The sequence below is a fragment of the Temnothorax americanus genome, unplaced genomic scaffold, assembly GCF_048541705.1.
Source record: "Temnothorax americanus isolate GAGA-0224 unplaced genomic scaffold, ASM4854170v1 Scaffold32, whole genome shotgun sequence".
Taxonomy (NCBI): domain Eukaryota; kingdom Metazoa; phylum Arthropoda; class Insecta; order Hymenoptera; family Formicidae; genus Temnothorax; species Temnothorax americanus.
In genome coordinates this window covers 2,212,011-2,222,559 of record NW_027509464.1, presented here as the reverse complement: position 1 = coordinate 2,222,559, position 10,549 = coordinate 2,212,011, and the positions used below count along the sequence as shown (strand labels likewise).

General features: G+C 45.3%; 2 protein-coding genes across 2 annotated transcripts; one reads left to right on the top strand and one right to left on the bottom strand.

Annotated features, from left to right (window-relative positions):
* Nucleotides 1-274: 274 nt before the first annotated feature.
* Nucleotides 275-1,590, top strand: LOC143901218 (uncharacterized). Its single transcript, XM_077413313.1, has 2 exons — nt 275-309; nt 429-1,590. The coding sequence occupies exons 1-2, from the start codon at nt 275-277 to the stop codon at nt 1,588-1,590; spliced, it is 1,197 nt and encodes a 398-aa protein (XP_077269439.1).
* Nucleotides 1,591-1,631: 41 nt separating this feature from the next.
* Nucleotides 1,632-9,173, bottom strand: Mtp (microsomal triacylglycerol transfer protein). Its single transcript, XM_077413235.1, has 6 exons — nt 8,807-9,173; nt 7,902-8,076; nt 7,249-7,272; nt 6,508-6,701; nt 4,410-5,063; nt 1,632-3,919 (listed from the first exon to the last, which is right to left on the bottom strand). Exons 2-6 carry the CDS (start codon nt 7,969-7,971, stop codon nt 2,174-2,176), a joined length of 2,688 nt encoding a protein of 895 aa, XP_077269361.1. The 5' UTR covers nt 7,972-8,076; nt 8,807-9,173; the 3' UTR covers nt 1,632-2,173.
* Nucleotides 9,174-10,549: the final 1,376 nt, after the last annotated feature.

The window sequence follows — 10,549 nt, the reverse complement described above, 5'->3', positions numbered from 1 at the left end:
GGGTAAGTGTACGTAGGGTCGCTCGGTCGAGTGGTGGTCTGCGGTTGATAAGGGCATTCCAGGCGGTAACTTCGAACGCCTCGATTGGCGGCTATTTTGGAGAAAACGGATCCTCTTCAACCGGAGCTCTCGTCTTCGAGGGATACGACGTCCGCAGTCCGAGATAGAACAGCATCGACGTCGCTCCTCCTTCAGGAGTTAAAAAAAAACTACGCAAAGTTTAAAAAAAAAATTTACCAAAGTGAAAAACTTTTACGCCTCTTATTTTACCTAAATGAAAGAAATGAGAGGCCAAAACTTGTGGGAGAGGTGAACGTTTTGAACAAGCATATCGAAATAGACTCTCATCTTTATGAGAGCCGCGAGTTTTAGAGATTTTTTTTCTAATTCAAGTCTGATGAAGAAGACACCGAGATCGACTATTCAAGGTGCGATACTGGAAATATTTTAATATATTGTACTACACTTTCCCTAATAAAATCCAAGGCTTTTCCGTTTTCGTCTAAAACGCATCGAGGATCTGCCATGCGAACCCCAGAATACTGCTCCAAGGTGCTGCTGTTAGTCGCGGGTGCTTTCTTCGTCTGCTGTTTGTGGAAGACCGGGTCGATCGGTCCGTGGAGCTCCAACGTGAGCGCGAAGGCGTTGATCCGACTCGACCTGTTGATCCCGTCGTCGTCGTCGTCGTCGTCGTCGTCGTCACCGTCGACGTCGCGCCGATCTCCCTTCAACAGGACCAACATGAGAATTTCACGCGACGTCGCGCATCGCCGGAAGAACAAAAGCACCCTGTTCGCGTACATGCTGCAGCTGTACTACCGGCGCCCGAACGCCGTCGTCCGCGCAATCAAACCGGTCCGCACTTCCGGCCCGATCAGCGACGCCGGCAGGATCCTGGAGTTCGCGATCCCGTTTGTCGGCGTCGACGAGACGCTGGAGACCGCGGAATTGCTCGGGATAGCCGGTGCGATAATCAGAGTGCGATTTGTCGGCGGTCCGTCGACGACGAAGAACATCGGAAACGAGGAGATCCGGAGGGCCAGGAAGGACGGCGCCTGGCGGGCTTTCGACGTCACGTCCGCCGTCGCCGGCAGGAACGATACCGTTCAGCTCTGGGTATACGGCACGTTGACGTATCGTCCTAACGACGACGGTCCGATCCTCCTGCTGAATTACAGCAAGGTCCGGCGTTATCGACGATCCGCGAAGGAGCCGGAGGATCCGGATCGTTGGGAGGACGGGCGACGACGACGTCGAAACAACTGTCACCGGCGTTTCATGTACGTGAACTTCTCCGTGATCTCGTACGACAAGTGGGTGCTCGCACCGGACGGTTACGAGGCCTATCAGTGCTCCGGAAGGTGTTCCTTCCCGATGGGCGATCACCTCAGTCCGACCAATCACGCGATCGTGCAGGCGTTGATGCACGGCGCTCTCCAGATCAGCGAGAGTGGCAACAAGCTGGGCAAACCCTGCTGCGTGCCCACCAAACTGGAATCGATGAGTCTGCTCTACGTGAACGACAAACGTACCGTGACCTACGAGTACGACTACGAAGACATGGTCGTCGTCGAGTGCGGTTGCCGCTGATCAGTGTAATTGGACCACGCGTGGACAGTGGACGAACAATATGTGTCTTTCGCTTTTTTATTAACAGAATTAACGTAGAAACGACCGTACAAAAATGCAGAAAATAAATACAGTTGAACCCAGATAAGTTGAACGATCTTTTCGAAGAAGAGAAGAATGCATTGTATCTTTGTCGTGTGTAATGTTAAAATTGAAGTACAATGACGAATCAAAGATAAATTATGTTTTAGAGTATGCAGAAAAAAAGAAGTGTTATGTACAAAATAATCTTATTAAAAACGCGATTAATTTTTGGGATTAATTAAATGAGAATAAATAAAAAAATTTCTAGATTTTATTAAAACAATATTAATCCCGATATGGTAACTGAAATAAAATTGAATAATTAATGTATTATTCATAGGAGACTTCAGTTAACTTCGAACGTCATATCGAACGTTCACTATCCATCGATTTGAACACAGACCCTGCCGTACTCTGATTCCACCTCACAATAATGATAATAATAATAATAAAAACAGTTTCGTGGTCCTTTACCGATTATGCATTATCAAAAAAGTCACTGAGCAGTCTTCGGTATGCGTTAACTTAAATTCGAAAACTTCGCGCACATCTCGTTGTTCTTTTGATTGAGTCTGTAGGATCTGCCGGACGAGTGGATCTTCGAACGCCGCGTTTTCCTCAGCTTGTGCCGGCTACCGGGTATTCTCTCGATTTTGTAGACCTGATGCCTCACCGTGGTGGCCGGCTGGCTCAATCTCATGCACAACGCCACAGGCCCGCTAAAGTCCACGTTCGTGGACAGCTGGAGCTTCGGCTCCATCGCCATCGTGAATTCCGTCTTGCTCTGTACGAAACTCGTGTGCACCCTGGTGCCGCCGTGGACCATCACGCCGGCATCCATCTCAACGAGAGAGCGCGCGTTCCTCGACCACAGGCTCAGCTGGATTTCACCGGCCAGCTCGAAGCTCACGGCGCCCTGAATATCGATCTCGGCGACAAAACCGGATCCCAATGGCACGTATTCGTTATGACTGTACAAGGAAGCGAGGGCTTGGAAGGCAGGGGTCCTCTGGTCCGCCGTGCCGGACCAGACGTGGCCCATCAGCTCGCCCTGTCCGGAGAAGAAGACGAACGGTCGTATCCCGACGTCGAGGAAATCGATCTCCATTCCAGCGGTGGCCACCTCGTCGTCGGCTTGCGCTTCATCCTGGCTCGAGACGAAGCTGCCGAGACCGCCGGCGAACAGTCCCAGCGAGAACATCGCTTGCCGTTGGTTGTTACTCTCCAGCACGACATCCACGATGCCACGCTTCAGGAGGCCGGAATTCACTTCCTGGACGGTAACCAGAGAACCGTTGCTGTCGGGCGATCGCAGGAAGCTCCTGTCGAAGGCGGTGCTGAGGCCTCGCTGCGCTTTCGCATGATAATTGTTGAACGTCGCGTTGCCACTTGCGTATATACTCCTCAGGTACTCGGCAAATTGCGCGTCTCTCTCGGCAATTTGCGTCAAACGTTGACTTAGGTATTTACGGACTTCGTAGGCCGAGTCGTTGCTATTCAAATATCTCACGAAGTCGTGCAGGGTCTCTTTGGAAGGCTCGCTCTCGAGGATAATGTCCAGCGCGATCGTCCGCGCGCTGCTGTCCCTTCGCGGCCCTCCGATCTGATAGAAGACCCTGATGGCCGCGCTCTTCGCTTCATCAGTCACAGCTTCGCGCGGCAAAGCCTTCAAAGCGCGCCAGGCGGCGACGCTGATGGCTTTGCTGTCGCTTAACGCGTGCACCAGCAACGTGGGTATCGCTGCCGCGCTCCTCAAGTTTCGCAGAGCTCGCAGGAACTTGAGCTTGCACTCCTCCCCGGTGCAGGTCTCCAGGCCCAATTCTAGGCTAACTCGGGCTTTCTCTGTTACCTCGGCGGATCCGTGATGCCGCGCCATCGCGCCCGCCGCGAGCGCGTAGGTCTCGGACACCTTGTCACTCTGCATCGTCTCCTCAGAGCGTCTGAGGATATCCTTGACAACGTCGACGTGCGGCGTCGGGGAGAGAGACAGTGCCCACAGATACCTCTCGGTCTCGTCGCCGGTCTCGTCCTGTCGAAGTATTTTCATGGCAGTTTGATAAGCGGGCAATGTAGACGCGGCGCCAAACACGTCCAGCAGCTGCATCTTTATCTGTTGATTACGCGGAGTCTTCAGGACCTTGTGCAACTCCTCGGGCGAGGCGTTCCTGACTAGAGGTAGAAGCTTGAGAAAGGCCGATGCGGATTTCGCCGTGCCCAGCGCGGAAGCGGTGAGCGTTTTGTGATATTCTTCGATCGCCCGGTCGATCTGCAATGAAATGTATATTTAAGCCTTAATAAGTCAATGCAAAATATAGATATTAAGGTACTTATTAAAAAGATTGAATTGCGATTTTTATCGCATCAAATTTTTGTCAATAGTCATTAATGTAATATTCAATGTCTCATAAGAATCATTGTAAACTAATGATTAAGAGCGAATGTTATATAGCTTGTAAGTTACTCTATATTTATGTTAAAACTTTAAATGTTTACAAAAGAATGTTGATAAAAAAGAACGTTTAATTTTTAAAATAATTTTTTTTTAAAGCGCATTTATAAATGTAATTTTTTTCCTTAACAGCGATAATACTCGATGCCCTTGGATGCGTGCGACATAATGAATGCATATTTTTTTACTATTTATCTATTTTTTCTAATTATATGCGTCAGAACGTTTTTTATCAATGCATCAGAGTTATCTGTTTCTATCGTCCGGAAACAATAGAATAGACCTTGGACTAGGCAAAAAGATTTACCGTGGGACATCCGGCGTCAGGACATGTGGCGGGCATCGGTTGGAGCTCGATGCCGGTCTTTTTGTACTCAGGCTTGAAGAGCATCATCGCGTGCTTCGCGGAATTCGCCTGAACCGCAGTTGCGCTCGGGATCGCAGCTGCCTGTTTCAGCGTTCTCTCCGACACGACGCTCGTCCCGACGTCGGACTTGGCCACCAAGGTCATCCTGTGCGTCTCGTAATCGAACACGTGCTCCGGCAGCAGCGATTGTGTCAGCACGTACGTGGAATTGCGATAGCTCTCGAGTCTGACGGCGAACACCGGGTTCGGATGTTTCCTCGGCGGCGGCAATGTGCCGTGCGCGCAGGCAGTCTTTCGTTTCTCGATAACGTTATCTCCGGACGTCACGTAGACCACGTTGCAGAGGCCGGAGGCGTCCCGTTGGCGCACCTCGTCGTCGAGCGTTCGGTACTGGAAGAGACTAGCTAGACCACGCTTCAGGTTCGCGGACGACGCGCTCTCGGCCGGGTCCATGTACACGGCCTCGACGTCGCCGTGCCGCCAGAGAATGAAGAAGGGCTTCTCGGCGACCTGTTCTACCTTGGACGAGTGCTCCACGAAGCCCTCCGGTTCCGGGGCTCGTCGGGACTTGATCCATAACTGCGGTGAAAGTAACTGAAAGAGAATATCAGAGTATTTATTAAAAGGAAAAAACCGAGATTTGTTATATATTCGAGAATCGTGAACTCAAATCCAAAATTTCCTGGAATATGTAGATACTTACAAATTGTATATATTGAAATCTATTTCATTAAAAAAGTTTTTAAGTCGCTCTATGAATTAAACTAATATCATGTATAAAATATCTTACTTATTTTATTAATAATAATTACCTTGCATATTATTTCAACTGTAATATAATTTGCTAAGAAGTATGTTTTGCATCAATCAACAATACCTTTAAAATTTTTTTCGATAAAAATCGATAAATAGACTTAAATATAGTTTAATCTTTCGACGTATAGAAATATTATAACGTCAAAAGTTTGCTAATAACTGACTTATCAACAAATTATTTTGAAGGTTTTTTTCTTTATAATTTTGTAACTCGTGAAACATTTTATCGCTCTCGGATAGAGGGTTATCAATATCCAGTGAAAGGTTTATCAATATCCGGCACGTCCTCTCTCAATAATATCAACGAACGTGTTTTTCATATCGCATTAAAATCTTCTCGGAAGTTTAGATGATAGATGTTTTTTGTCTCTTGCATGAAATTTTTTTAAAGGTGGCTCAGACATGCGAGACAATAAATATACATATATGTCGAAACAACTTATCTGGTTTTGAATTCCATTATTAACTGATTGTGACATTTCGCGATTACCAGCACGTGCGGAACAAAAATATGTTCATGGAATGTAATAATTAATTTTATTTTAATAATTCTTCTTTTCTGTGCTGAGATACGAGTAATTTTTCAAAAGAAATAAATATAATTTATTACGTAAAATTGTCTTATTTATCAATACATTACATAGCTGCAATGAAATAAGCGTGATATAAAATATATTTTGATATCAAGAGTCTGAATAGATCTTTACAATTAATATAATGTTGTAAGTAAATTTGTATATGCGATTAAATAATTAAATTTGCATTTTAATAAAAAATAGATAACTAGTTTTTTCTTCATTTTACATTTTTTTTTATTTTATAAGTTTGAAGTAGACGTGCACGTGTGTAAATAATGTAACTTAAGCAAAATTTGCATAACGCAAACTCACTAAAGTATGTATCTTCTTAACAACAAACACTTGACGCATTGATATATTAAGACACTTTCACGATTTAATTATTACATTTATTTCTTTTAAAAATTTAATAATTGTTTTTCGAAAGTTATTCATATAATTAATAGAGATGTTGCATAGAAAAAAGAAACTAATTCTCTCTCTTTATCTGTCTCTAAAATAAAAACTGAAATAAAACAAAGGATGACTTAAACCATTAAAATTATTCGATATTTTCGATATCGTGACAAAGAACCTTATTAACGAAGACGTTCCGGCTCGCGATGCTTGGTTTGAAAATAACGGACAGAGTGCCATAGGCCTACCTCGAATTTCAGTAAAAAGATATTGGGATCGTTGGAATCCTGCCATAGGGCGGTGATGTCCAGCTCGCCGGTGAGTCGGTAGCCGACGTCACCCCCGGATTTCGGCGGTTCGGCCTCTCTGAAGATAAGCGTGTTCGTCAGCGTGTATTTGTGGCCGCTTCCCAACTCCCAGCCCCTGGTGCCGCCAGCTACGGCTGCAAGTATTACGCATAATTTCCAGTAGTTACTCGTTATCGCGCGACAAATCATCGTGGGTCTTTGAGGTAGATGTGTTGTGTGTGCGTGTGTGTGTGCGTGCACGTGTGTGGATGTATGCGTATGGACCGTACGTTCGACACCGTCACCGATCGCGAGTCGCGCGTCGACTGACAATGACGACGCCAGGCACTCCAGGCAGGCGACGAGGATCGCTCCTCTCTCTCGAGACAGTTTGAGAAGAGACGCACGATACGCGCACTATACGCGTGTGTGCACTACGTCTGTGTACGTGAGCGAGACAGCGAGTGCCTCGTGCCTCTGTGCGTGCATGCGTGTATGTAAACGGAATACCGTTAATTCGCGCGGAGTCCCTGTTACACGACGGGCGAGAATGGGCGTCGCGTGTGATCTTTTTTTTTATTTTTTCCCCTTTTCTTTCTTTAACGCCTTGAGAGATTGTTGCGTGAAACGATTCGACGAATTTTTCAAAATCGCTTGAAACGTTCCCTTTTTTAATTACGTTTCGACGATGAGAATAATTACCTGGTGCCATTCGACAGTACGAACCTGTAAAAAAAAAACAGAAATCTTTTGTACTTTTCATCGAGAAATGAAGATTATTGTACAGGATGTTCAATAAAATATGATATTATTCATTTGCCTATCAAGACACGTGTCAGTCTTAACATTTTTTTACGTATGTTTATGCAGTGATTACTGAGGTTATCAGTTTCACTTATCGTGTCTCTAATAGATGCGGTAGCATAGTTCATCATAAATATATATTTTTATATTACGAGGTCCGTTTAATTTTTTAAAAATTCTGTCCAACAGATTCAAAACGTACAGAACAAATAGATTTTTTTTTTAATTATACAAGCGATAAAAAATTATTCTATATTTCTTGCGTGTCTCTTCGCGAGGGAAGGTGTCGGTCAGCCGGTTGTACTAGATTACTATAGAATTTACTGAAGCAGCAGCATCGTACTTCAATGGACCGCCATGTTCCGGCCGGCTCGTACGGCGCATTTTTCAATGAACGACTTTGGGGAGACGGGGGGAGACGAGGGGCCACCGTGGGGAATGACCAGGCCCGGGAATGCGGTGCGAGGGGGGGTAGGCTCGCGCGGACAGGGTGGGAGTGGAAGCAGAAAAGGCAGGGGGAACGACGGTATTAGGAACCGCCGGTAACTCACCGAGGAGCGTCAAAAGGTAGACCAGGCAGACGGCGAGCATCCTGGCCGTGCCCCGAAGACAACCGGCCATCCTATCCTCGCTCCCGCTGTCGTCCTGCGCTGATGCGCCGTGCCGTGCCGCGACGTCCGCTCCGTTCCGCTCCGCTCCGCTTCTGACCGCGCTTCTTCGCAACCTCTGCGGGTAAACACGAATAATTAGACGGGGCAGGCCTGCGTTATCGTGCCATGGTTCCCCCCGGTTCAGAAACCCCTGGGCCCCCCCCTGCCCCCCACCGCGGCCGCCGTCGCCGCCGACCGCGAGTCCACTCCGGGGGACTTGACAGGGTCCTTTGCCTGTGCGGTCCCCTCCTCGCCACGCGGGCCGCACACATGTACGCACGCATCCGTAACGAACGTTGGAGGAGAACGAGCATCGGTGCCCCCCCTGATACTCCGGATCTCGGACTCCTCCGGAGCGCCTGCTGCGGGCTGTAAATCACATACCCGCCGCGCGCGCGGAACGTGTAATATCGCGAGATCGCTTGATGACACATCGTGGAATCAATGACCGTCGCGTAAAAACGCGAGATGTGCGTGGAGAAAAGAGCCCATTACGAGTGCGGAAGCGGCGGCCAATTTGTCCGATCCGGACTGACGAGTGCGCGCTATACCGAGTGTCCCGGCTTCTCGGCGCTTCCCGTGGTCGACATATCGGAAACTATAATTTATTTTTCTCTCGACGAAAATTTCCTCCGATCCTAGTTTTTGTCCAGATTATTTCCACCTTTCCATTTAAATCTATCCGCGGATACGTCGCGGATGCACCGATTAAAGCGCTCGGCTTGGCGCCGTCTCTTTTTCTAGACACCATGGTCTTACCTGCGATATGAAAGAATAAAAAAAATAGAAAAAGAAAATTTACTTACTCTCTTAGCAATATTTTAATACGTTCTATCACCAAGACTGGTTAGTTTGACGAAAAAAAAAAAACCCTTTTGATAACAAGCTTATTTCGGGTCGACGAGCGTAGAGAAACGTTATCAAGCTCACAGAGCGAGCGAATTAAAATGACAATCCGATGACACTCGCAGCGAGCGGATTCCAAAGTGCAACTGACGCGAGTAAATAACTAAATAACATTTCGATAAGGCGCAGTCCAATCGGAACGGCGAGGACGACGGAACGCGAACCGACCGGAGCGGACTCGAGGCTCGACGCGCGACCGCCGGACGAAATGGAGAACGCGCGAGAGCGAAATAATACGCGTCATGGATCTACGAGGCAACTGTCTGCTGTCTGCGAAGGTCGTGAGCGACCACGTCGAATGAGATGTCGCCGTTCCGTCCGAGGCGAATAGTAACGAACGTTCTTGGGTAGCGTTCTTATCAATTAACCGTGGCCTTTGAACTCGACGATTTCGATGACCTCACCGACGTCGTCGTCGTTCATCGATACCCGGTCGCTCGAAGACTCGTTCGCGACGTTATAGACAGTCGCGCGCCTAATGTGCCGATTAATTTCCGTTTATGCGTAATAAATGGCTTTTGAATCGACGGAGGCGAACAACGTAAATTGAGCTAATAAATGCAGATTTCAATGTAAAGTTTAATCGCAGGCTGTAACGTGAAATCGTGTTCTCTAACATTTGTTATTAATTTCTTGTAAAAATGGTATAAAAACAGGAAAAAGATTGATATACATAGAGTGATTGAAAAACGACTTGAATTTCTTATTTTTAATATTAAATCCATATATATCTCAAGTATAGATATACATTAATTAGATATTAATACTTGTTTTTTTCTTTATTTTCCTTATGCATGCGTTAGATTTTCTAATACGCATATCTTTAACTCATGCGATCGATTTGAAAGTTCTAACTTGATATGTCGATATATATTGGGTGTCCAGTTTGGTGCATATTCCTTAAGATGGCACAGCAATCCATTTCCCGAAGAAACGCAATATCTTATTTTGATAAAAATATAACGTTTCTTAAAAATATTTTTTTATAATCGAGTCTAAAAATTAATCTAATTATCCGCTTGAAAATTTAATTAAAGTAAGATATTATTTTAAGAGAAATGTAACTTTAGAACAGGCTGGAAAAAGACGCTAACTAGCGTCAAAGCTGCGAGCCACTTCTTCGAATCGATAAAATAACATTTGTCGGCAATTAGAATTAACCATTGCATTTATGTTGATTTACGTTTTAAAAAGAATTTAAAGAAGTAGTCACATGCTTAGTGTTAATTAAAATTTAAAGAGGAAGCAATTATCGATGCGTGAAATCTCTTTGCCAACAATCGATTCAGTAAATATTTGTCTGGTTAATTATATAATTACATATGTATATAAATCCCAATTATTGCGAATTTTAATAAAATTATAAATTAATAGATAACTCGCGTAGTCTTGATAACTTTTAAAACTACATAATTATGTAAATTTTACTAAAATTCGGTGGCATAAAATCATGCTTTTCCAGCCGCATCTATTTGTAATAATCGTTTTACATGATTCCATCGGAAATATACGAAGCTTTACATTTCGGTTATACATTGCAATTTTGTCATAAGTAATTTTACGAATCCAATGTATGCCATTATTCCATTTGTTATTGCATATAAATAAATAAATGTATTAATTAGCTGCTCAAATATACATAA

Coding starts and splice junctions, on each gene's coding strand:
- Mtp (XM_077413235.1), bottom strand. CDS start 7,971: ATGGCCGGTTGTCTTCGGGGCACGGCCAGGATGCTCGCCGTCTGCCTG. Junction 6,702..7,248: donor GTACTGTCGAATGGCACCAG/GTAATTATTCTC, acceptor TAATACTTGCAG/CCGTAGCTGGCGGCACCAGG. Junction 5,064..6,507: donor TCTTTTTACTGAAATTCGAG/GTAGGCCTATGG, acceptor ATTCTCTTTCAG/TTACTTTCACCGCAGTTATG.
- LOC143901218 (XM_077413313.1), top strand. CDS start 275: ATGAAAGAAATGAGAGGCCAAAACTTGTGGGAGAG. Junction 310..428: donor GGCCAAAACTTGTGGGAGAG/GTGAACGTTTTG, acceptor CGACTATTCAAG/GTGCGATACTGGAAATATTT.